The sequence below is a fragment of the Pipistrellus hanaki genome, assembly GCF_964339955.1.
Source record: "Pipistrellus hanaki genome assembly, chromosome: 1".
Taxonomy (NCBI): domain Eukaryota; kingdom Metazoa; phylum Chordata; class Mammalia; order Chiroptera; family Vespertilionidae; genus Pipistrellus; species Pipistrellus hanaki.
In genome coordinates, this window is record NC_140503.1 from 136,296,349 (window position 1) to 136,322,741 (window position 26,393).

Below are 26,393 nucleotides of genomic sequence, written 5' to 3' on the forward strand. Positions count from 1 at the left end.
CCCATCTCCTAGGCTAGGACTCTCCCCTCTCCTCTCCACAGCAAAGCCCTTTCCTTTCACACCTTCTCTGTGCCATTACTTTAAGTACCACCTGTATTTTGGTGTCCCCCAAACATGGATCTTTAGCTCAAGCCTCTTGAAGACCCAGACCATGACCTCTGTTTGCTCACTGGCCACCTCCCAGGGGTGCCCGCCAGACACACACTGAACATCTTGGCACCTCAGCGCCTTTTACATTTCCTTGCGTCCATCAGCTGCAACTCAGGCCAGAAACAGGCTCATTCTCGTCTACTTTTTTCACCCTCAGGCATATTCAGGGACCAAATTCTACTGGCTCTGCCTGCAAAATCCACCCAAGACCCTAGAAGACGTCTCATCAACACCACTGTGGCCGGTCTGGACCAGGACTCCACACTCCTGCCTGGGTTACTGCGGAAGCCTTCCAACTAGTCTCGTCTGTATGTGCCAGGCCCCTGCTCAAAACCTGTCTCCTCAGAATAAAAGCCAAACTCTTCACAAATCCCATGAAGAACCTGGCCCGTCTGCTCCCCACCCCATCCCACCCCAGCCTGTTCTCCTGCTGCATCCCACTAGCCCCTCCCACCTCAGAGCAGCTCAGGCCCCTGCACTGTCCTGCTGCCTGGGACAGCACCTTCTCAGCCCTTCACCGGAAACTGAAGCCCCGCTCAGCTGCAGACCCGCCCACCCCAGTTCCAGGGCTCACTCAGCCCCTCTGTGTTGCCCCTCTAGCAAGGTCACTTCCTCGCCTGCTCCCACCTGCTCTGCACTTACAGTCTACCTTCACCACACTTCCCCGCCCTCCCTAAGATGAAAGCTCCATGGAAGCTTTCTTCACAAATTTACCTCGGCAGCATGAGAACTCAGTAAAAGTGACCAGGTGAACTGACTCTGTGGACAGGACACACCTAGTGGAGTGTAACCGTGGTCAAGTTACTGCCTCTGACCATATTTTCTCACAAGGAAAACGGGACAATATCTCAGGTTTACTGAGAGACCTACACCGGTGAGCCCATATCAGTCTCATGGGCATAGAAAGGTCCTTCCTTAGGATGGGACCCTAGAGCAGAGGTTCTCCTTAAAGAGCAGGCACTGTGCCCCGGCTGCTGTGGCTCAGTTGGTTGAGTATCATCCTGTGCACCGAAAGGTTGTGGGTTTGACCCCCCTGGTCAGGACATGTGCGGGAGGCAGCTGACTGATGGTTCTCTCTCACATCATTGTTTCTCTCTCCCTCCCTCACCCTTCTTCTCTCTCTAAAGTCAATAAAATCATATTTAAACACACACACACACACACACACACACACACACAGTTGCTGTGTTCCTGAGGTCCCCCAGTTCCCCATGACTTTCCCGTCGAAGACATCCCTCCACTGGGCACCTCCTGAGGGACCCACCTGGCCTTTGGCGAAGCCCTCGAAGCCATCATAGACGGCAAACATCTTGTGTCCTTCTGAGATGCCAACCCGCACAGCCGAACGCACAGCCGCGTTCATCCCGGCAGCCGGGGCACCCACGTTGATGACGGCCACGTTGCAGCCACTCTGCAAGACAGGGGGCAATACGGCACATGTCACAGCTGTGTCACCGACCCATGCACACCTGGGAGGGGTCCCTGCCCAGCACCAGGTGCCAGGAGTGCCTGGCCACAGGCAGGGAGGCTGCGGCATTGTCCAGGGCAGGTGGTGGTGGGGGAGCGGGGTCAGCAGGGACTGTCAGGAGTACCCCTGGGAGCCGGCGGGCAGTCATCACCCACCTTGGTGATCTGGGAGTCTGGCTTCTTGATGCAGAGCTGCTGGTAGATGTTGAGGTTGCCCTCAAAGCTCCTAGAAGAGAATGACTCTGTTGGAACAGGTTTAGAAGGTGCAGGGAAGTAGAGCGCAGAGAACAGTGGTGCAGGGAGCAGGCAGTCTGCAAATGCTGTCCCGTCCCTCAGGGGCAGGGGCCTGATGGTACCCGAGCCCTGCTGCCTTCAGGGGGGACACAGCATGGGGGATGTACATCATGTCACTGGGCTAAGGGACAAAGGCGTCCAGTGCTTCTCAGATTTCTTTGCCAACACCCTACCCACTTCCTATCTTAATCTCATTACTTCGAATGACCCTCTGCCCAAAATAAACAAAGAAATAAATGATACCCCCCCCTAATAATCACCACGGCGCTCAATCTGCAGAAATGGCGCCTGCTTGCCATCTTCTTTCTGCCTTTTCACAGTGGGATTGGACAAGCACAACCTCTTGGGGCCTTCTGAACGAATAACCCTGAGGACCTTCTGAACAGATAACTCCCAGGCCTGAGGAAGGGACAGGCCCACAGCACACATTCCAGGACAGAGATTCCCTCAGTCACCTTCCTCGGAGCTGCACGGCCTCCTTGAATCTCCTCTCATCCATCGCCTTCTGGACGCCCTGGGTCTTTAAAGAGAGGAAAGAAGAAGACAGCAGGGTCAGGACTCGGTGCAGCCTCACGCCCAGCTCGGTGCCTCCACATGGTCCCCGTTACGTCCTGCCTCAGCGGCCAGCAGCCTGGGGCGGACCCACAGTGGGCCTCAGCTGGCCTGGCACACCCAGCTGTGAGGGGGACACAGGGGCCACTAGCTCAGGCATGTCATGGAGGAGGTGAGGGGGGCACCGCCGGCCATCCCAGGCAGAGGTCCTGAGGTCTTCGGGATTTCACTCTATGAGAGCAGAGCCAGGAGGAAATGCATCTCTCGCACAAGGTCCTGACAAATTCGCAGGTGGATTCTGGGAGGAAAAGATCAACAGGACCTGGGAGCTGGGGACCCGGATGGGGTCTCCGCAGGCAAAGGGAAAGGCATGCAGCCAACACACCCAAGTAGGATCTTCAATCCGAGGATCTCGGGTAAATTATTTATTTGGTTTTCTCATCTGTACAATAAGGAGAACACGCCCTACTCTAGTGTCATCTGTGGTTAGGAAACATGCCAGATTGACCCTGGCTAGTGTGGCTCAATTGGAGCCTCCTCCCATACACCAAAAGGTGGCGGGTTCCATCTCCAGGTAGGTCATGTGCAGGAGGCAATGGATTGTATCCATGCTTCTCTCACACATTGATATCTTTCTCTCTCTCTGAAAATCAATTTAAAAATAATTTTATAAAACACACCAGGCTCTTAAGAAAACACCTGCACACAGCAGGTGCCAATGAAAGGCTCACTGTGGCTTTTGTGAGCCATCCGGCTAGTTTACCATAATGTATGGTCATCTGGAGGACAAGCCAGATTGTACCTACATGTTTATCTCTGAAGGAACAGACATGTGACATAAGAAATAGGCTCAGAACAGACTACTGCCACAGTTCAATGTCCTGATCCTCTTAAGCCTGTCATCTCACTCTCTCACAAACAGACATGCACACACATACATATATACACACAAACACCCTCGCACACAAATACATGTATGTACATCACTCATGTGAACACGCTCACATGCACACATGTCAGACACGTGCTTAAGACAAAAATACATATGTGTGCACGCACAGACACATGCATGAACACACTCACATGCAAACATGTCAGACATACATATGCTTAAGCAAAAAATACCTTTGGACACATGCAAATATATACACACAGCTTAATGCCCTCCCACAGGCTTTGAAGTGACGTGTCTAAGGTAACTTCCAACAAGCCCCTTGACTGCATTACATAATCACCTCTCTGTACATGTTATCAAATGCATGTACTTCAGAGCTGCTGGAAAAGACCAAGTAGGATGACACTCATGGACAGACTTTGAGAAATAAAAGAGAAGAACAATTTCCAATGCACCTCACTGCCACCTCCCCTTGTGGACTCAGGTGGGGAATTACAACCTGGGCCTGGAGGAATGAATGCCCCCTGAATTAGCCAGGCCAGGGTCACCCCACAAACTCGGACATCCTTGGGAACAGAATGAAAGGAGAGGCTGAAATCTAAGGGGCTAAGGAGGCCCTGGGCACCCCACCCACAGATTCCTCCCAGACACCCTCAAGGACCGCCCCCCCCCCCCCCCCCAGCACAATCTTCCTGACACCGTAACCTCCCCTAAAAATGAGACAAGCAACTAGTCTGGGTGATAGGAGCTTGCTGCCATGCCCACAGGGCAGCTCCACTCGTCCTGATGAAGGTCATCTAACTCCCCTGCGGCTTGGCAGCCACAGACCAGGGACCAGGTGCCAGCTGTGCCCGCACGCCCCTCCCCAGCTCACCATCTGCACGCACTCCACCAGGGGCAGGCGCACTGCCTGGTTCCCGCTCAGCGACACCACGCAGGCCGGGGTCTCTGGCGTGGCCTGCAGCAGGGCGACCACGGCCTCCACCCCCATGCGGCTGGCCTGCAAGTGACATTCATGAGAGTCAGAGAAGGCCCACCACCCACTGAGGCAGTGCTGTCACCGGAGACCCTTCAATGCTCCAGGCAGAGGCATCCATGGGGCCCTGACCCCTGAGGTTCAGACAACCCCACTGTATCCTAAACATACATCCTCCTCAGCTTTCTTTCTGTTCTCTGGGACTGAGTGCAGTTAGGTACCCAAGTCCTTCCTGCTTAACCCACTTCCAACAGAAAGATTTAGTCTCCACCCAGAAGTGGTGGGTAGGGGAGGGGAGGGGATGAAAGGGGAGGCGAGGGAAGGAGAGGGGAGGGGAGGCTCTGTGGTATAAAGAACAGTGAAGATTAACAACCCAGGATCTGGACTCTGGGCTCTGCTGTCCCAGGTTCTGTTTCTAGAGACCTGCATGTGAATGCCACTTCCCACATCCTGGGTTTGGTCCTAGAGTCCCTGCCATCCTCCACTGTCCATGTGGGTGTGTCTCCCAGCTTCTGGGTGACTGGGGCAGGGAAACTGCTCTGGTCTGTCTGGCCTGAGTCTCCCAATGACAAGGCCTGGAGGGTCTCAGAGACAGGCTGCCCCGTGCTGTAGGCAGCGGCTTTTGCCGGATGGCGCTAGTGAACAGCTCTCAGTCTCTGGTGCTCCCAGAAACTCCCCTTCCCTTGGGAACAGGATGGACAGTTTCCACCTTCACTTACCAAAATCCTGTCAAAGGCCGACGGCGTCCCGCCTCTCTGCACGTGTCCGAGGATGGTCACTCGGGTGTCGTATCCCAGCTGTGTCACCACCAGCTGCGGGAAATACCTCCATCAGGGGACAGAGAACAGGTGCGGGCAGATGGGCTCCCATCAGAAGACCGGGTTGGAGCTGGGAGATAATTTCCTATTCTCTCTTCACATCTACTTGAGAAACGTTCTCATTCCTAAATTTTGGTTCTTAAAGGAATGCTTAGGCCAGTGGTCAGCAAACTGCGGCTCGCGAGCCACATGCAGCTCTTTGGCCCCTTGAGTGTGGCTCTTCCACAAAATACCGTGGCCTGGGCGAGACTATTTTGAAGTAGTGGCGTTAGAAGAAGTTTAAGTTTAAAAAATCTGGCTCTCAAAAAGAAATTCCAATCGTTGTACTGTTGATATTTGGCTCTATTGACTAATGAGTTTGCAAAACATTGGCTTAGGCTAATGGCTAGCTGAAAATGCTTTTAAATAATGCTTTAATTTTTTAATTTAAATAGAATTTTTATTTCTCCTACCTTGCAAATAAACATAAATAACATGATTTTTTTTTAAAGTTTCTATAGCTTGTGTTGAAAGCATGATTAATACTTTATAGAAAGGTCAACATTTCTTGAATTGCCCTACATTTGTAGTGTCTTTGAAAAGCGTGACCTGTAAAGTGAGGTGTCCCCTTTCACCTGTGCACACAGCTGAGTGGCAGGCAGGTGATGTACTCTCTGGGCCTCATTCACTCCTCTGTAAACATAACGGGGGTTGGGCTCTGTGAGTTCCACGGTTCAATCTCCCCTTCAATTAAGTGGGAATTTGCGCTCACTTTCCAGATGACTTCCTGTGATAGCAGGCAGTTAGACAGGCATGAGCATAGTGACAAGCCAGGTAAGGAAGGTCACCCAGGGCTCCTAGTAGCAGGCAGCTGTCCGGTAGGTCTCGCCCCCAGGGCAACCTTTCCTCCCCTAGCACAGCACTGGTCACAGAGCCCCTTAGAGGAGGAACTAGGGGACAGGACAAGAGACTCATGGGACATCCTGGTAAGTCCTTGCACAAACCACTCCTAAAGCTGTACGCCTCAGGACAATGGCCCGCATCAACGAATCTTAGGAACAAAGCCTTGGATCTGCTGACCACAGAGACAGAGTGTTGGTCACACTAGAGAAGACATCTGGGCCTCAGTTGTGTTTCAGCTCCAGGAAAGGAAAGCAGCAAGGCCTGAGCACCTTTTCCCCATGCCCTTCTTCCTCAGCTTGTGCGACTTTTCTGCCTTTTTCCCCTAAGCTAAAACGGCCTTTCTTTTGCCTCTGTAACTTATTTCCTGGGTCCACACAGCCCAGCTGGCTCACCTCCTTCTACTGCTGTGACTTTCTAAATAAACTTTTGCTTATATCTAGTCTTGGCTCTACATTCTTTCTTTCCTTTTAAATTTATCTTTATTTTCTAAATTATTACAGATGTCTCTTTTTTTCCCTATTGACCTCCCCCAACTCTCCCACCTCCCTAAGCTTTCACCACATCATTGTCTGTTTCCATGGATTATGCATATATGCATTTAAATTCCCTGGTTAATTTCTCTCCACCCCCACCCCAGCCCCACCCCCACCCCCACCCCCACCCCTGCCTACCCTCTGAGATTTGACAGACTCTTCTATGCTTCCACATCTCTGGACCTATTTTGTTCACTAGATTCCACATATGAGTGAGAACATGTCATACTTGTCTTTCTCTGTCTGAATTCTTTCTTAGCCAAAAGTGAAAGACCAAAGTCTAACATCTGGGGCCATTCACCATTAACACTAGGAAATGTTGGCTGATATCTTTCACAGCCAACTCTTAGTATTTTAAGATTTAGGAAGGTGAACAGCTGGTACAGGGAATAGAGAAGGCAAACCTGAGAAACCAAGTTGACAATATCCTTCGCCCTGATGGGCAGCTTCAACCAGAGCCTCTGTCCCCCTGGGATGTTCAGACAGAACGTGCCCAGTTGTCCCCATATCCCCATAACCAGGGAGCCTGGCCAATCCCGTCACTGGCCTGAGGAGTCAGCACCCGAGGCAGGGCTCTGTGGCAACAGCACTGCAGTGTGGGCCCCTCTGCAGGCAGGGAGTGGCGGTGACTCTCATCCAACATTTGGCTCAGCAGGTGCTCGCAAGAAGAGAAGGGGACAGGCAGGGGGCGCTGCTGGGAGCTGACCCTTCTAGCTCTCAGAGTGGCTGGACCCAGAGCGGACCCTCCATGCCCACCTTCTCCAATGCTCCTTCTCTACGTGGGCGAGTGAGCTCTGGCCCCTGGAGGATATTGCCAACAGCACTGACTCTGCAGAAGTATCCAGAAGCACTGACTGCAGAAGCCGGAGCTGTGTGAGCCTCAAGCCACTAAAGCTCTGAGTCATTATGAAATAGTTTTTAAAATCAGAAAAAAAAAAACAGAAATGTTTCAGAATAATAATGCATCGTGCCAGACCCCCTCTGCCAGCATGCCAGCATCTCCTGTTTGCAGGCAGGCAGCGGAGGAGGGAAGAGGAGGGGAGACTGACACACTCACATCCTTGATTTGCTCCGAGGTAATAGGTTTGTTTTGCGTGTCGATTGCTCCTTCGGACACAATGATGATGTTCAGCCTTTTCTTCCGGGCCCGGTTCTAAGGAAACAGACATGAAAATCCTCTGATGCCTAAATGCTCTTAACAAAACCAGGACCAGTTTGCCTCGATTGAACTGGCCAAGAGGCCGAAACGGTCAGCTAATGTCACACGCTCTGTTCACTAAGGACACGGGGAGGGGAGGGGATCTGGGTGAGTAGGAGCAGGAGGGGGCAGGGGCTTGAGATTTGGTGATGCCACCGGAGCTGCTGGCACCCAGGCAGCCCCAGGCTGGATGCTTTGCTAGTTGACCTTTGACTGTGCTCCCCTGACAGGATGCCCACAGGCTGGCTCCCCAGCCAGTCTCCACTGTAAGCCTGACTTCCCACCACCTCTCAGGAATCCTGCCCCAACCCGGGAATCTCAGTCATTGGGATCAGGTGACAGGGCCCTGGGTCCGAGCAGGAGGCAGGAGGCAGGAAGCAGGAGGGACGTGGAGAACTCGGAGCCCAGCCGGCTGGGAAGCGCCCGGCACAGGAACAGGCCGACGGGCGCTGTGTGACACCAGGGCTGCGCTGCCCTCACAGGCTGAGGCAGTCTTCCAGTGGTGCCCCAAAACCATTCTCCCCGAGTTTGTTCTATAGTGCTCCCCAGGAAGGACCCTCGGGGAGGGAGGGTGTAAGCAGGTGGGACGATGAGGCCCAAGAGGGCAGTGCTGGAGCTGCCCCTGTCCAAGCCCAGAGGGTGCCACACACAGCAGGCTGTTCTCACGGGGCCGCCCATCCTGGGACCAAAGTCACAAATACATTTTCCCTTTGTTGTTGTTGTTTTTTATAGATATTAATGGATGTGCAACACTTTGGAGAATGCATCTATCGGAGATTTTCTAAAAGGTGTAAAGGTGTGACTTCAAGAGTGATTATTTCAGCACCAGTGGAAAAGCGAGGTCAGAAAGAATGACATGTCCATGAGTATGGGCTCGGCCACACTCCATCGTGGGCGTAATACCCCGAGGCGGCGAGAAGTGATGGAGGCCGCACACCTATGAGCCTTGCCTACCTGCTGGCTCCCCACCTGGACCAACTCGTTCACTTGCTCACCCGCTCACTCCTCACAAACCTGCTAAGAAGCAGCCTGTCCCCAGCTACAGCGAGGAGCTCAGGACACGGAGGTGGGGTGTCCACTGCCCCCCTGGGAGTGGCAGAGTGGGGGCCCACTCCAGGCCTTCGGATTTCAGTCTTCCCCAATCCTATACTGACATGCCCGTGCCTGGGCACCTGAGACCTGCATCGGGGGCTGGTTTATTAAACAAGGTATTTGGAAAAAATCCTCTTGGTACATTCATGGCCCACAAACATGAACAGCAGATACCAATATCAAGTGTCTTCACACAGGGGCAGGTTTACACCATTGGCCGCACTCTGCCCACTCTCCGGGGCCAACACATTCTGATTCGTGTCCTGGCTGACGGGGTAGCTTACAAAGCCTGCAGACAAGACCCACAGCTACAGAAATAACAGACAAACCGGAAACATGTGCCTAAGACCCACAGCCTCAGCCACGACCTCTGATCGACTGACTGATGGGGTGGGTGTTTCCTGGTCCCTGAGGCTGCCATCCTGGGCCAGGCCGGGGACCGACAGGGAGGAGGACAGCTGGAGGAGACACGCATAGCCCCTGGGGGTTGCGACCTTACACAATGTCCCTTGAGGTGGTGATGACACAGGTGTCCTCTGCAGCACACAGACCTACCCGTCCGTCCAGGAGGGCCACCCTCCTCTCCCGTAACCAGCCCCGTAGCTCCTGGCACCAGCTGGTTGGCAGAGAACACTGCCCCGTGCACAAGTCAGACCCAGAAATGATGAGCTCATTTGTCACTTCCTTGCTAGTGTTTGAACTTTGAACACGCCCTGCCTTCTCTGGCCTGTTTCCGGTTAAGAGCTCCAACTTCATACAAGGCCCGACTTCCAAGCCAAGGTGCAGCTTGGCTGACAGTTTCCTTTCTGGGGTTTCAGGTCAGCAAAGCTTATTTGGTGTTTTCTGCGAATCCCCGCCTTTGAATCCAACACCCTGAAGGTGACGGCGACGTTACTGCACGTGTCCTCAGTGAGGGCAGTGCTGATGTGCCTGCTGTATACACTGCACTTAGCCTGTGCCATGGGCTTACATTCGTTCCCTGTCGACCAGTCATAAGAGGGTTGTAAACACAGAGCATGGGAACTCCCCACACCGGGGTTTCTGTCCTGAAAGCTGGTGTCTTACGTGAGACCTCACGTGCCTTGTAGCGGGAGATGTGTTTTACAGGAGGGAGTACTCTACAGTGCCAGCTTCAAAGCGGTGCACCAACCCGACCCCAAGCCCTGCACAGAGCGGACACCGGCTGAGAGACGTGCCGTAGCCCGGGCCAGTGTGGAGGGAAATTCAGATCAGAGTGAGAACACATGTCTTCCTGCAGATCAGTGGAGAGAAAATAGGGAAACACATTCATCCCCCGAAGCTATCTTTCAGTAGCTGCAATCTCACAGCACCTCCTCCATGAGAGCTAACCTAGCCGGTGCTTTGCATGGAAAACAGAACAGTTGTCGCTTTTCTCTACCGCCTCACTCTGCAGCCTGGGACGCAGACCCCTGTGGACAGCCACTACCTGCCGCTGCCTGCACCCAGCATCCATTCACCCGAGCATCCGATGTTCCCACCTGTCTAACACCTCCCAGACTGAAAACCCTGACGATGCTCGGGCACAGCCAGCGCCCGGAAGCAGAGAGCGATTACCTCTGATAGTTTGACGCACATCCTCTCCTGCCAGCCCTCCTCCGGCGGAGACTCCGGGAGGAACACCCAGTCTGCCCCACAGGCCAAGGCGCTCACCAAGGCGAGGTACCTGCACAGAATTAGCAAGGATGCAGTCAGGCAGACAGAGTGCCAAGCCTGCATGGGAGGCACTGACCCTGGGGAACCCTCCCGGGGTACTGGCACTGGGTGCAGGGCTCTCAGGGGGGGGGGGGAGATGAGGTGTCTGCACATACGTACCCACAGTGTCTCCCCATCACCTCGAGAACGAAGGTCCTCTGGTGGCTGGAAAAGAGAAAGGAGACGTGCACTCACCGCGGCTGGGAAGGAAGAGCTGGGACACAGAGACACAGGCGCCCTCAGAGCCACGCACACGGCAGGGCTGCTCAGTGACTGTGGCAGGCGTCCCAGCTTCCAAAACAGGACCCGTTTTCCACAGAAGCAAAAGCTACTGCAGGGTCTTTTCAACTTTTGTGAGTAAAGGGGCTCGGGCTGCCCCTTCCCAGTTCCACAGTTTACAGCGTCATCCACACCCGGGTGCGTGAGGCTGGAAAAGGAACATGGGGGGCAGGATGCCTCCCCACGTCTCTAACAGGGGCTGTGGCGACATTCACCCGCACTTTTACTTCCCGCGATTCCTGCCTGAGAACGCGGCAGGACTTAAGATAATGATGAGTTTTGTCTTCTAAATTCTCTCCCATGAACACATTTTCCTTCTATAATGGGGGAGGAAGGGAAGGAACATCATAGAACTGAAAATAAAAAGTGAACCCGAGAACACTTTTTTTTTTTTTGCACCATTTCTAATACTCAAGCAACAAGAGCTGCACCAGAACTCCCTCTGTGCACCCTCCCAGAGCCTGTACGACTGCCTGGCAGTGTGCCCGGTGCCACCTGCCCGCCCACCTGCCCGCCCACCTGCACCTCCTCTACCTCTGGGCCGTCGTCATGATGGCGTCCACGACTTCAATGATGCGGTGCAGAGCCGAGTCAGTGCCGATGGTCATGTCCGTCCCGCAGAAGTCGTTGTCGATGGAGCCCACCATGCCCACAACGTTGAGGTACCCGTGCTTCTGCACATCCTCCTTGCTGATCTTGCCTGCGAGGACACAGCCACACGCTCCGTCACGGGGAGCAGCCCCGGGGCCCTCAGGCACACACTCCACAGCTGGGAGACAGGTCAGCCAGGGGGACAGAAACCCACGACTCGAAATGTGTTTTCTAACTATTGATTTGCTTTTCTTTTTTTTTTTCTTTCTTTTTTTTTTTTTTTGGAACTCTCCATGACTTAATTCTCTACCCTCACAGAAATCCATGTCAGACAACAGGGCGGCGCTGGCAAGCCGGGAGCTGTTGCAGATGAGAGCACAGGGCTGCCAAACTCAAAGGGAGGGGTCGCACGCTGCCATCAGTGGGTAAAATCTGACTTCTGCCAGGTAAAGCCAGGGAGAACAGCATGGCTCTTACTAAGGAAATATCTCAATCACAGAATGAAGTGGTTAAGGATATGACATAACTATCACATTGATGTCTTAGAGGCCCCCCGGGGGGCCAGCCCACCAGGTGGTCATGTCTACTTCCTGCTCTGACAGAGTGAGCAGATGTGCCACTCCCACTCAGAGTGGTCGAGGTTAGGCAGCTCAGGCAGGGACCTGGGCGGCTATTCCTCTTCCATGTCACCCCCAGCCTGCATCAGCCCAGACTTCGGCGGACAGGAGGTGTGGGGAGGCCCCTGCTGGGAGCCACTGGTGCGGCTACCAGCTCCAGCAATGAGACTCCCTGCTCAGGCTTTGTATTAAAGACAATTATGTAGGAACTCTGTTACCACATTGTCACTAATAGAGAAATGGGAAAAGGGAATATGGAAGGCTTGTCAACCTTAATTTCTCTGAATGGTTGGAGCTGTTCACTCATTGTTTAGTTGAGACATTGGTAGTTAAAGCAACCTCCACCTGTTAATCATATGTAAATTCTTGCTGATTGTCTATTATTGGAATTTCCTGCCAAAAGGATATGGGTGTTTCCCATAGCCTCAATAAAAGGGAGAGCAAGGCCAGAGGAGAGGCGGGGCGGGCAGTCGTCCTCCTGGAGGTGGATTTCCACCTGCCCCCCATTTCCCCAAATTAACTCTTTTCTAGCCTCTCTTCCTTTGTGGGCGGCCTTCTCCAGAAACGGAACCCTGAACAGGAACTCTGAACCTCGCGGGAGTGGAAGGGGCTCCCACACCATAGTACAGGGAACTAAGTACTATTCTTGTTATTGTTATTTTTGAGGTCCAATTTGAATTCTGAGGCGGCTACTAAGATCTGAAACCACCAATACCTCCGGGACGGTCAGACAGGCAGCGGGTCTGAGGCACTGTGCTCTGCAGGGCTGGGAGGACAGGACAGGGCAGCCAACCCCGGAGAGCAAGGCAGAGACTCACCGTCTTGGGCCAGCTCCTCCAGCAGCGCGCTCCACTCCTCCCGGAAGATGTTGGCCCCGGTGAGGCTGCCGTCTCCGCCGATCACACACAGGTTGGTGATGCCCCGCTGCACCAGGTTGTGGGCGGCTTTCAAGCGGCCTTCCCGGGTGCGGAAGGCTTTGCACCGGGCGCTGCCAATGATGGTCCCGCCCTGGGAAGGAAACCAAATCCTAGTTATCTGTCTCCGGCAGCTGTGCAGAAAGCCGGGCAGATCAGCCCCTGTGAGTGCTGGTGCGGACACAGGACTTCCCACAGTTGGTCTGCTGTGGGAGTTTATAGTTCCTCTGTTTTTAGCTCCTTCTGGAATTCAGTGGATGGAGACATTGGCTCCCTGCCCAGGGGGGCCCAAGTAGGGTCTGGAAACAAGGAGCAACCTCAGCTAAACACGCAGACAAGAGTTTGCGAGGTGATGACAGCCATCCGGAGGAGGCTGTGCAGTTGGGGTAGCCGGACCCTGAGCTCCGCCGGTGCCCCGAGCCTAAGCCAGCCCAGCGCTGCCATCAGCCTGGGTCAGAGAGCGCTGAGTCAGAGGCATGGGCCACAGGCTCCCCTCCATTACTCAGAGCTCAGCACACACACAACAAAAGAGGAAGCTGCACACCAAAGAGATTTATTTTCAACTATATCTCCAGCCTTAACCCTTCTTAAAGGCTAAATAGTAAAAAGAAAAAAAGAGGCTAGATCATCCCAGTTTCCAGAGAGCTCAGTTGTGAGTTTTCCCACGTGGGGCTTCATAAATGAAGAATCCCTAGCTGCAGTTAGAAAAATGCAGGGCTCCCTGCCATGCCTCAGGGATGCACGTATAAATCTGGAATTTGCATGCACGCCTTCAAGTGCACCCTCACTTCACAGAGCTCACTCATCAACAGCGGTCCTGTGTAAATCAGTGTGATGGGGTGTGTGTGTGTGTGTGTGTGTGTGGCATAATGACTCAGCACAGCCAGGGCGCCTGGGTGGCAGCTGCAGGGCTCAGAGCAAAGGTGAAAGGGCCATGTGATTTCTAACAACTGGAAGGTAAGTCAGCAGCTGATAGATGGTGTGAAGATAATACAGCCAGGGCCACAGGGATGAGACCAGGATTGGCTAAGTAGGCAGCACACATACACAGCCACACTTGTATCTCCTGTCTTCTGCACAATCACAACAGGAGAAAGTAAATGTATCCTGTACACACAGCTCATTGTCTGGAGTTCAGACAACAATAAGATTTTTGCAAATATCACTCAGTGTTGGTGGATGCCAAACTTCCTTCCATCTTTTTCCAGGAGAAATAGTGTAAAGGTCTACGGTCAGACTTATCACTCTGTGATGGGTATTAAAACATACACATCACTATCATCCCCCAAACATGATGTCAGCTGAAGGTGCACAATGTGCTGAGTTGATAGGTGTCTGTACTGTGAAATGATTACCACAACAAGATTGGTTTATACATCTATCAGTCTGCATAACTGCCTTTCTTTTTTGTGGTGAGAACTTTTACGATTCACTCTCTTAGTAAATTTCAAGTATATAATACAGCATTGTGAACATGGTTAAGGTATGTGACATGATGACTTAATATATGTACACACTGTGAAATAACTACCACAATCAAATAAATTAACACACCCATCACCTCATATAGTAACCTTTTGTGTGTGTGCTGTGAGAACACTTAAGACCTATTGTCTTAACAAATTTCAAGTATACAACAAAGAATTATTAACTACTAGAGGCCCAGAGCACAGAATTCGTATGCTGGAAGGTATGGGGGTGGGAGGGGCCTCAGCCCGGCCTGCACCCTCTCACAGTCTGTGAGGACCTCAGGGGATGTCTGATGGGGAACAGATCTAAGCCAGCAGTCAAACATCCTTAGCGCTGGAGAGGCTACCTTGACAGACAGCCGCTGTGCTCTCCAGCTGTGAGCCTGGCTCAGGGCTTCTGGCTGAGCAGTGCTCTCCCTGTGGAAGCACACTGACCACCAGGGGGGCAGCTCCTGCATTGAGCATCTGCCCCCTGATGTTCAGTGAGCATCATAGTGACCAGTCATTCTGTCATTCAGTCTATTAGCATTTTATTATATAGGATAGTCATGATGCTGTACTGAGATGCAAGCACATATTCATCTACCCTTTGGCCATCATCTCTCCATATCCTTGTCCACCTAGCCCCTGATAAATACCAGTTTGCTCTTTGCTTCTATGAGTTTAGATTCTACATATAAGTGAGGTGATACAGTATTTGTCCTTCTCCGTCTAACTGCTTTAATGTAATGCCCTCAAGATCCATCCACTGTGTCCCATATTGTAGGAGTTCCTTCTCTTATATGACTAAATAATATTCATATATTTTCTCATAATTGTTTTATCCATTCACCCACTGCTCTAGCACCTTCACAGCAGTGTATCCATTTTATTCCTTCTATTATAAAAGTACTCAACAGGCCCAGCTGGTGGCTCAGTAGTTGAGTTTTAATATATAAATCAAAAGGTCATGGTTTGATTCCCAGTCAGGGCCCATGCCCGGGTTGTGGGCTCAGTCCCCAGTGGGGGCATGCAGGAGGCAACCAATCAATAATTCCTTCTCATTATTGGTGTTCTATCTCTCTCTCCCTCTTCCTTCCTCTCTGAAATGGATAAAAATATATGTGTAAAAAGTACTCAACAGGAGTTACAGATGAATACATATGCTACAAAAGTAAATCTACAGCAGTGCTTCAGGAAGTCTATTTTCTCCACATGGGCTTTCCATTTCTCAACTGTGTGGGACCTTTGTTAAGCTATACAGTGTTCTGAAAATTTATTAGGTATAATTAAGTATAAACATAAAATAGCTGGGCAGGTACCTTTTACATTCAAATCAAGCAGCTCTTTCTTTGCCTGAAGTGGTGGTGACCTCATGCTTGGGCACACCAAGGAAATCCATGCCATCTGGAGCAGGCCAGAACAGGGTGCCACCTGCTCTCTACACACACAGCCCGCCTGGCCCAGGTGGCTCAAAGGCTGAGCACTGACATATAAGCCAGGAGGTCTTGGTTCGATTCATGGTCAGGGCAGATGCCTGGGTTGCGAGCTTGATCCTCAGTGTAGGGCATGCAGGAGGCAGCTGATCAATGATTCTCCCTCATCACTGATATTTCTCTCTTTCCCTCTCCCTTTCTCTTTGAAATCAATAAAAACTGAAAATGAATAAATAAGCAAACCCAGGGCCCTTGGAGCCTCTGCTGGGATCTCTCTCAGGCTGTGATACATTGATGCCCAGGAACTCGAGAAAACCCAACAGGCACAGGTATTTGCCACTAACCACACAGCACCAACAAATCAAAGCTGCCTCAACATGAATCTGGTGTACAAACCCAAATCTGCTACAAGTACCACGAGGAACGCTAGCTACTATGCATAACATTTTTATTGCAAGGATATTTCCTCCATTTGTATGATGTGAAGTGCTTTTACAAAATTTAAGTGACACATTAAGAATGTTTTCTTTCCTGTCGCCAGGCAGCACACTGACCTGTTTTAAGCCTGACAGCAGTATAAGGACAAAAGTCTCCAAACTCAGAGAGTGACTTACAGAGAGAAGCAACCTAAGGAACCCAGCACCTACCACTTGCAGGATGCTGGAGACGCTCTCCCAGTTCGCTTCCATGATGTTGTTGCCACCATCCACCATGCCTTGGTAGCCCTGGGGGAGAGAATCAAACCGTTTAAAAATTGGGTAAATATTGTTGTAGTTTTAATCGATCCTAAACTACATGAAATGGGAATACCAGTGGCAATGAAGGTAAGTGCCCAGGAGCCCGGCATTTGCAGACAGTCCATACGAGTGCCACTCACAGTCATCAGTAGTGGGAAAGCCCCTTGAATTTCATCTCTAAGAGTGGGAATGTCAGCCCAGACTCATCCAGGGCACCGTGGGGAACACAAAGTGTGCCTATTGCCTAATGGTGCCTGAGAGATTGAAAAGGGACTTACCCCCAAACTGTTTGTCATTTAACACCAACCTGGTGTCAGTCACATGGCATACCTGAAACACTCCTGTTATGGCCCCCGTCTGCCCAGGCAGACCCATGCTAATTTTGTTATATATAAAATAAGATTTATAAGCACAACTGAATTCACTCTTCTTCTTCCCATTAGTGACATCTTACTATACCAGGGGACTGAGAGTAAATCAGGATTCAAGTGCTCACTTGCCTGGAACCCCAAAATAATCACCTTTCAATTCTAAATGCATCTCTCTTTTACCCAGAGAATATATAAGATCAAAAAATATAGAAAGCTCATTTGGCCAAAACCGGTTTGGCTCAATGGATAGAGCGTCGGCTTGGGGACTGAAGGGTCCCGGGTTCAATTCCGGTCAAGGGCATGTACCTTGGTTGCAGGCATATTCCCAGTAGGGGGTGTGCAAGAGGCAGCTGATTGATGACTCTCTCTCATCTATGTTTCTAACTCTCTATCTCTCTCCCTTCCTCTCTGTACAAAATCAATAAAATATATGTTTTTTTTAAAAAAAGAAAGCTCATTTGCATCTTTATCTAGGTGGTTCACTTTCCAGATAAAATGAAAGTGAGTCACCTAGAGGTCATGGTTTGATTTCCGGTCAGGGCACAAACCAGAAACTAACCATTTAGTAAGGCTTATCATAATAGATTATTATTGTGAATTCAGGTCCCCTACCTAGTGAGGGCCAAGAGGAAATGAAAAAGAATAAAGATTTTTAATAACGAAATGCCCATTGAGTATGGAGCCTTGTGCATAAATTAATCAACAGTATAGGCATCTTGCTGATGGATTAATTTATATATTTAAAAATGTAAAATATCTGTAAATAATATAATGAATAGATTATGTAACATTTTATATTAGCATACTTATATGATGAAATACTATCCTATATAATAAAGAGGTAATATGCAAATTAACTCTCACACCCTCACAAAGATTGCTGCCTATGACCAGGTGGCAGGGGGGCTGTGAGGGGTGACCAGGATGGCAGGGGGGACAGTTGGGGGTGACCAGGTCAGCAGGGAGGGCAGTAAGAGACAACCAGGCCGGCGGGGGTGGGGTGGGGTGAGGGGCAGCAGTTAGGGGCAACCAGGCCAGCAGGGGGTGGAGGGAGTTGGGGGTGATTAGGCCAGCAGGGAGTGGGCAGTGAGGGGTGACTAAGCTAAGCTGGAGTGTAGGGGCAGTTGGGGGTGACCAGACAGGCAGACAGGCAGGGTCACAACCCACAGGTTGAGAACCGCTACTGTAGAGCCTAAGACCATTGGAAAACACAGATATTTACATTACGATTCATTAACAGTAGCAAAAGTACAGTTATGAAGAGGCAACAAAAAATAATTTTATGGTTGGGGGTCACCACAACACAAGGAACTGTATTAAATGGTCATAGCATTAAAAAGGTTGAGAACCACTGCCTTAGAGTGCCTCTGCAGATTGCAGTCACTGAGGCCCTGGCCCCTGGCCCCTGATTGCCCCGATGTCCTCAACCCCCAGGACAGCTAGTTCAGGTGGCCAGAACCCCCCATTGTCTCATGGGGAAACCATGCAGTTTTCCCCAAGCACACCTCTGTCATGTTAAGGACCCCTTCCATCTCTCTGTTCCCATCTCCCTGCTGTGTAAGCCTCACAGCGTGCAGCTTTAGCCTATTCCATTTGAAGTATGGAGCCAGTGTGGCTGGCGCTGTGGATGGCAGAGTGATAAGCAAGAGAGTGACTGAATCCAGGCTCCCTCCAGGGAGGGAGCATTTATCAGAGCCGCTATTTAAGCAGCACTCTGGTGTGTGAGCGACCTTGGGGACAGCGGCTACACCAGGCCCACAACATCCCTGGATCCAGGACCAGAGGAAAAACCAAGCTCTCTCCTCCTCCTGAGTGATCCCCCAGGGTCTTATTTCATAGGATGTTAACAATAAATAGGCAAATGAGTAGATAGATACACAGATGGATAAATAGGTAGGTAGGTAATAGATGGTTGATAGATGAATGATGAATAGATGATGGACAGATAGCTAGGTGACAGGTAGATGACAGATGAATAGATAATAAATGAATGACAGATGATGAGATATCTAATCTAATAAAAGAGTAATATGCAAATTGACCATACCTCTGCTACATCCACCAGCCACGCCCACCAGCCAATCAGAGTGAGTATGCAAATAAATCCCAATCAAGATGGCTGCGGCCACAGAGAGTAGGAGGCAGGCTTGGGTTTCTCTGGCAATGGAAGAAGCCAAGCTTTTCGCCTGCCCTTGCCAGCCTAAACCTCCACTCAAGGTTACAAAGTTTCGATTATAGAAGGTAAACAAATCCAAACAGAAATGGCAGCAGCCACCGAGCAAGCAGAAGGCTTGGCTCCACTCCAGGCTACAAAGTTTCCATTGTAGAAGGTAAATAAATTCCAGATACTAGGGCCTCCTCTTGGGTCGCCGGGGGGCATGGCCAGCCTGCAAACCACCACAGGGTCCCTCACCCAGGCTGACCCACACCCCAAGGGAACCCCCACCCTGATCTGGGACATCCTTCAGGGCAAACCATCTGGCCCCCACCCATGCACCAGGCCTCTATCCTATCTAATAAAAGAATAATATCAGATTGACCATCACTCCAACACACAAGATGACTGCCCCCAAGTGGTCAAAGATCCTGCCCCCATGTGGATATAGGATGGCCACCACAAGATGGCCAGCAGGAGAGGGCAGTTGAGAGGGACCAGGCCTGCAAGGGAGAGCAGTTGTGGGTGATCAGGTTTACAGGGGAGAGCAGTTAGGGGTGACCAGGTCAGCAAAGGAGGGAAGTTGAGGGCAACAGGCTGGCAGAGGAGCAGTTAGACATCAATCAGGCTGGCATAGGAGTGGTTAGGGGGTGATCAGGTTGGCAAGCAGAAGCGGTTAGAAGCAATTAGGAAGTCAGGCAGGCAAGCAGTTGGGAGCCAGCAGTCCTGTATTGTGAAAGGTGAGATTGGGCCTAAATTGGCAGTCAGACATCCCTCGAGGGGTCCCAGATTAGAGAGAGCGCAGGCTGGGCTGAGAGACACCACTATCCCCCTCACCCTCTGTGTACAAATTTCGTACACCGGGCCTCTAGTATATCTATAAAAGCCTAAACGAATGTCCAATTGCTCGAAAGATACCTATGATGCACAATGACTACCAGGAGACAGGTGCTCCAACCAGTAGCTATGATGTGCATTGACCACCAGGGGGCAGAAGCTCAACACAGAAACTGCCGCGCTGCAGTGACTTGGCAGCTGCAGTTCTTGGGTGACACACTCAGAACCTCTCACAATCTGGGACCCTTCAGGGGATGTCAGAAAGCCAGTTTCAGCCTGATCTCTGCAGGCCAGGCTGAGGGACTCCACCTGTGCACATATCATACACTAGGCCTCTAGTAGTTAGATAATAGATGAGATAGATGAGAAAGAAAGAGAGAGAAAGGGAGATAAGTCTTAGGGTTGTCATTTGACTTGTTTCTGCCACCCCTGCACTCCCAAACACTGTGGCACTGCGCAGCATGCCCCTCTGAGGCTGGAGACCATTAGGAGAGTCTGCACATGGGGGCAGTGCTGAGTTCTGGTCTCAGAGCTATGAAGCTCCCCAGGCAGGGAGGTGCATGTGAGCAGGCCTGGAGCCCAGGGCCACGTTTCAGATGCTCAGCCCTATGCTGAAACAAGCCCTACAGAAAGGGATGACGTCTTATCGTCCAAACCTGCGTACTTCTGAGGAGAGAAAGCATTACCATTAGTTAGGCCAGATGGCAGGCCTCAACCAGACTGTCCTGGGCAGAGCAGGAGGGAAAACGACTGACTGCACCGACCACAGGCTCCCACAGGGAAGAGAGTGGAGACCTCCCAGCCCACACCGATGGTCGGCAGCAGTTTCTGTGCCTTTGTGCATTAGGTAACTAAGCAGGTGCCGCACAGGAGCCGTTGGGCTGCAGCGTCGCCTACAGGGAAGACACAGATGTCGCTGACGGATTCATCTCCCAGATGATTCCTGCGATACCCCGTCAGACACCACATAAGATCTGACCCTGAGTAGGTGCCCTAATGCCTGAGAACGGAAATCCTGACTCAATCAAAACACTTAGAAATCCTTTTTGTTTCCAGAGTTAGAGCATGGAAAGCAGTTTCACAAACCATTACACATATTTTGGAAAGTAACATGTTCCCCAGACATGAGTGATTAATTATCCCGGGTGGCGGAGACACATATGGTAAAGCAGCGGTGCAGAAGGAAGAAGAGGATCTCTGGGTGGCTGCATTCCCAGCGCTGCCTGCCCACGCACGTGGGCCAGGTTATGGGGAATGACTCATTCTTCAAGTGGCAGAGCATTAACCTCACATTATATCTGAACAATAACCACCACCCTCAGTGTGGGGCAGCCTCTCAGGAGGAAGCTGTTCCCAAGTGAGGAAGACCGACTTTGCACAGGAGTGCCACCCTTTACGCGCCCCAGTAAAACCTCTCCTAGTGACCTCCTGGAGAGGCTGGCCACTGGCTCCAGTACCGCCGGAGCCTAAGGCATTTTCTAAAACTCTCCTGTGAAAGAACTGCCTTCAGAGCCAGTTCTATGACTCACATAAGAAAAGCAAAACCATAAAAATTTTATAGCCACACTTAGATATTGAGCTAAAGTAACACTACCTTTCTTGTCGGTCCTCATTCATGGGGAGGCCCTTAGCCAGATGTATCGCGGAACGGTTTACGTGGACTCCTTTGACCACATGGTGTTCAGTTTGACTTGCCTGTAGACATCTGTTATATCCATTCTAAAACGAATAAATGCTAGTCCATCCTTGGGAGGCACTCTCTTGTAAGAGATCTGTGTGTGTGTGTGTGTTTTAAATTGAAGACCTGAGGGAAACCGCGGCCTGGCGCTACACACAGTAGGCTTTTTCTTTCAGGATGCGTCTGTTCCAGGTGTCCACGTCTCGTCGCCTCTGCGGTGCTCTCTCCAGATTGGATTCCCTGCATCCTTCAGGTGACAACTCACTGTTTAAATGGCAAAGACTCCAACCACCACGAGTATTTTCTAGATATTGTCATCACCGGCATTCAGAGACTTCTCCAGGGGTTTTGCTGCTTCCGAGGAAATGCGTATTTTTGTTTCCTCTAGGGCAGTGGTCGGCAAACTCATTAGTCAACAGAGCCAAATATCAACAGTATAACGATTGAAATTTCTTTTGAGAGCCAAAAGGTTGCCACTTCTTTAAAATAGACTCGCCCAGGCCATGGAATTTTGTAGAAAAGTCACACTCAAGGGGTCAAAGAGCCGCATGTGGCTTGTGAGCTGCAGTTTGCCGATCACTGCTCTAGGAGTAAAGTTTTCCTGGTTTATTCCTTAGTAAACTGCAGCATTTCACTTACAGAACTTGGGAGCAAGCAATTGGAGGGGTGGGCCTTGCACCCCACTCCAGTGGCAGATGCAGTAAATGCCACCGCGCACAACAAGGTGTGCCTGACAGCGAGGCGGCCAAGGTTGTCCAGGTCAGTGATTCCGAGTTCAGGGATTATGAGTTCACTTTGCCCACAGGAAATGCATGTGCTAAATCTCCGATCATGCATTTCCTCTCCCATCCAGAGCCTGCGGACCCCACCAGGTTCTAAGGCACGGACTCTCTGGTCCAGGGAACGGCACTCACTGATTTCAGGGCTTCAGGGAAAATGCCTGTGTAGCCTTCGGATTTGTCCTTGGCAAGATTCACCAACTCAAAAATCTTCAAACATGTTAGAACACCACGGGTCATTGTACAGCCCTGATCCCTGGGCTTGTGGAATCACAGGAATAAACCAACACGATTTATTGGTTCCCTCCGGCATTCCTGGATTTCTTGAAGCTACAGCTAACAGGCACAGTTCCAGGGAAGTCACAAACTGAAAGTCACAGCAGGACTGAGCCAGCCCCCAGCCTCCAGAGCAGAGAGCCTGTCACCTCACAGTCAAGCATGTGATCAGCCCACGGTGATAGCAGTAGGGGAGGAGGGCCAAGGTGGGGGGGGGGGGGCAAGGGGGAGTAGAGGAGGCGGGAGAGAGATGGGCCACTCTGACATTTGCACACTGAATGTTGGCGGTCACCCGATGTAGTCTGAAGCGGAGAGCACCGCGCTGATGGTGTGAGGGCCGCGTCCGCAGGAAGCGTCCGCGGGGAGCCAGCACTATCCTCGCTATTGCTCATTGTTCCAAGTGCGACCAGCCAAGGTTCCCGTGGGAATCGGGGTGGTGCAGAGACCGAGGTCGCCTGCCTTTCATGCATTAGCTTAAGAAACTCAACCAACCTTGTAACGTGCCTGCATGGCAGGCGAGGGGCCGGGCGAGAGTTTAGCACAAACATCCGCCCATCAGCTATTCCAGAGAGACGCTGAACTGGACATTGGGGCAGAACCAGACGAGTCCCCAGACGCCAACCCTGACATTCTAACCTGTGCTTGGTCCTTTCAGGGAGCATAAGCACCCATCACTGCCCACAGGGTCCAAGGCTCAGGCGGAACTCAGATCTCCAACCCCCACAGGGAGTGGTGGCCGTCAGGTCTCTCTGCACTGACCTCCTTGCAAAAGGCAGAGGTTTTTCATGTTGCTGTTGTTTTATTTGGACACAACATAGCATTTCTTGATTTAAAAACTGTGACGGAAGCCCTGGCCAGTGTGGCCAGGTTGGTTGGAGCATCATCCCGTATACTGAAAGGTCGTGGGTTTGGTTCTTGGTCAGGGCACATATCCAGATTGTGGGTCTGATTCTCAGTTGGGGTGCATATGGGAGGCAACCAATAGATATTTCTCTCTAACATGGAGCTTTCTCTCTCTCCTTCTCCCTTCCTCTGTCTCTAAAATAAAATAAAATAAAATAAAAACATATTCTCAGGTGAGGATTAAAAATAAAAATAAAAACTGACAGCAAGTGGTACATCGTATCTGAGAAGAGAAATAATGACCCCATGGCAAAGAGAAGGTTTTTGTTAGAAAGGGGGAAATGATGCCAACCTAATAACTGACAATTAAAGCTTATTTATTAGTGTGTAAAGGCGGGCCATTGTAGTCAGAGTCCCAGCCCAGTGCAGCTTGGATTAAATGTGGTTATTCAAATTTGCAAGGAAGGAAGGGAGGGGGAAAGGAAGAAGGAAGAGATGAGGAGGGGAGAGGGAGGGGAGAAAAAGAAACCCAGTCTGCAGAGAGCCCCAGGAAGAAAGGCACTCACTTAGCGGGACCCTGAGCCGGCCTGGGAAAAGCAGACTGCTGGCTCCCGAGGCTGTTCCAATGCCCTTCTTCTTTCACAATAGGGAATTGTGCCTCTCTGACAGGTAGAATGCCTCCTTTTTAACACCAAGAGGAGCGGCTGCAGAAAGCGATGGGCACTGTTCCTAGCCTCTCCTCAGGGGAGGACAGCGGCAGGCGAGACTGGCTGACACTCACCGAGGCCTTCCCTGAACGCCCAGCTGTCCAGGCGTTATAGAGGGACAGCTCCTGTCCTGGGAGTCCCATCTGAGGAGCTGTAATGATAATGACTCCCCAAGTCTGCAGAAACACCTCAGCCAATGGGATTCTGAACCCATTTATTACACTAAGCCACAGACAGCGCGGGTAGGTCATTTAGGGCTCCCCGACCTTGTCTGTCTGATCCACCAAGCCCAGGGCAGGCCTCCCCAATGCAGCCTTCTGCAAAGTCATGTGATGTGCTTGCCCTTGCCGTCACCAATCAGGTAAAGGCACTTACTTGTACGTTTCTAATGGGAAAATGTCCTAGCCTCAAAGGTAAACAAAACAAAAAATCAACAACTGGCTCAGTAAGTGGAAAGATCGGCTTGACTGCGCCCCACCCCGGCCCGTCCAGAACGGTGCCCAAGGGCTGGGCAGGCAGCAAACGTGGTGCTGCCCCAGATTCACTGCTCGCCCAGCCAGACGAAACAAACCCGGCGCCAGACCTTCAACAGAAACACCCGTGTTTTCGGATCCATTCACTTTCCACACATTTTCTGCTCAAGAAGAAAACCCTAACCCCTGCATTTCAAAAAGTAATGCTGATTGTTTTGGTGTGTGGGTCACTTTGAAAACTCTAGCTAGACTTAAAAACTAGACTATAAATGGCCCTGCCCGGGTGGCTCAGTTGGTTGAGCATTGTCCTGTACATAAAAAGGTTGTGGGTTTGATCCCTGGTCAGGGCATGTATGGGAGGCAACAGATCAATGTTTCTCTTTCCCATCTCTGTCTCTCTTTCTTCCTTCCTCTCTCTCTCTCTCTCTCTCTCTCTCAAATCAATGAACATACCCTCGGGTAAGGATTAAAAAAACCAACAACACAAACCAAACAAACAAAAAGCTGGAGTATAAATGGATAAACATGTTGGATACGTCACTGAATGATGTTTTTTAAAAAAATAAACCCTCGCCGAAACCGGTTTGGCTCAGTGGTAGAGCGTCGGTCTGCGGACTGAAAGGTCCCAGGTTTGATTCCGGTCAAGGGCATGTACCTGAGTTGCGGGCACATCCCCAGTAGGGGGTGTGCAAGAGGCAGCTGGCTGATGTTTCTCTCTCATCGACGTTTCTAGCTCTCTATATCTCTCCCTTCCTCTCTGTAAAAAATCAATAAAATATATTTTAAAAAAATAAAAAAATAAACCCTAACATCTCCTAAATTTGAACCCAAATAGGACTGGGGCAGTGGCCCCCCAGGAGTAAGAGTTGGCTCAGCAGAGACACCTGAGTGCCTGTAGACATTCCTGTCTGTGGTGTGGGGGTTGGGGGGTGGTCTGGGCTCCTCGTGGCAGAGGCAGGGATGCTCCAAGTAACTTGGCCTCCATGACATCCCATCACTACCCTCCCATCATCCCCTACAAATGCCAATAGCGCTCTGATGTGTGGTGTAGAAGGCAACCCGGAACACGTGGACACATCTGCAGCTCTGAGCAGGTCTTTAGAGAAGTGAATGCAGTTCAGATCCCTCGCCGCTCCCCACACCACCGATTCTGTGCCTCGAGGAAACCAACGGAGTCACAGGCACACACATCACCCTCCCACCCCCACCCCGCAGTCCCACACCCCCTTTGCCAGCTTCTGCTCAATGCTTTCCAAGTGCAGAAAGGGTGAATAAGATGTTCACTGGACAGATGAGGAAGCAGGGCCAGAAAGGTTAGTTTATTTACCCCCTGGGATGTGTATATAGGTTCATAATCACATCATGGGGTGGGAGATGTGCCAGAACTGGAACCCTAAGCACCTCAGACAGTGTAGCATGTGTGAGCTGGTGCTGTCTCGGGGAAAGTTGCCTCCTCCAATTTGAGGGACAGTCTGGGGTGGGCAAGAAAGGATTGCACACAACGTCACCCAGGTTTGCTGCCCAATGACTTAGGAAACACTGACAGGCTTAGACATTTTCGGATTGCAGAATAGCAGATACAGGTTCATCACATCTGTCATGGAGAGGTGATGGCACCCAAATTATTTCAATTCAATGAGATAACACTGACCACCAGTGTGAAGTCCTGTGGGTCTGAGGGG

The 26,393-nt window shown here is 51.1% G+C and overlaps 1 protein-coding gene across 1 annotated transcript in view; it reads right to left on the reverse strand.

The window, feature by feature from the left end:
• Positions 1-26,393, reverse strand: part of PFKP (phosphofructokinase, platelet) — a 60,550-nt gene that overhangs the window by 15,010 nt on the left and 19,147 nt on the right. Inside the window, exons 3-13 of the mRNA XM_084897449.1 lie at positions 16,503-16,580; positions 12,876-13,065; positions 11,384-11,549; positions 10,691-10,735; positions 10,433-10,541; positions 7,625-7,720; positions 5,054-5,146; positions 4,233-4,358; positions 2,367-2,431; positions 1,774-1,843; positions 1,415-1,561 (exon numbers count right to left, since the gene is read on the reverse strand). Coding sequence (XP_084753575.1) covers positions 1,415-1,561; positions 1,774-1,843; positions 2,367-2,431; positions 4,233-4,358; positions 5,054-5,146; positions 7,625-7,720; positions 10,433-10,541; positions 10,691-10,735; positions 11,384-11,549; positions 12,876-13,065; positions 16,503-16,580 — 1,185 coding nt within the window. The remainder of the gene's footprint in view (positions 1-1,414; positions 1,562-1,773; positions 1,844-2,366; positions 2,432-4,232; positions 4,359-5,053; positions 5,147-7,624; positions 7,721-10,432; positions 10,542-10,690; positions 10,736-11,383; positions 11,550-12,875; positions 13,066-16,502; positions 16,581-26,393) is intronic.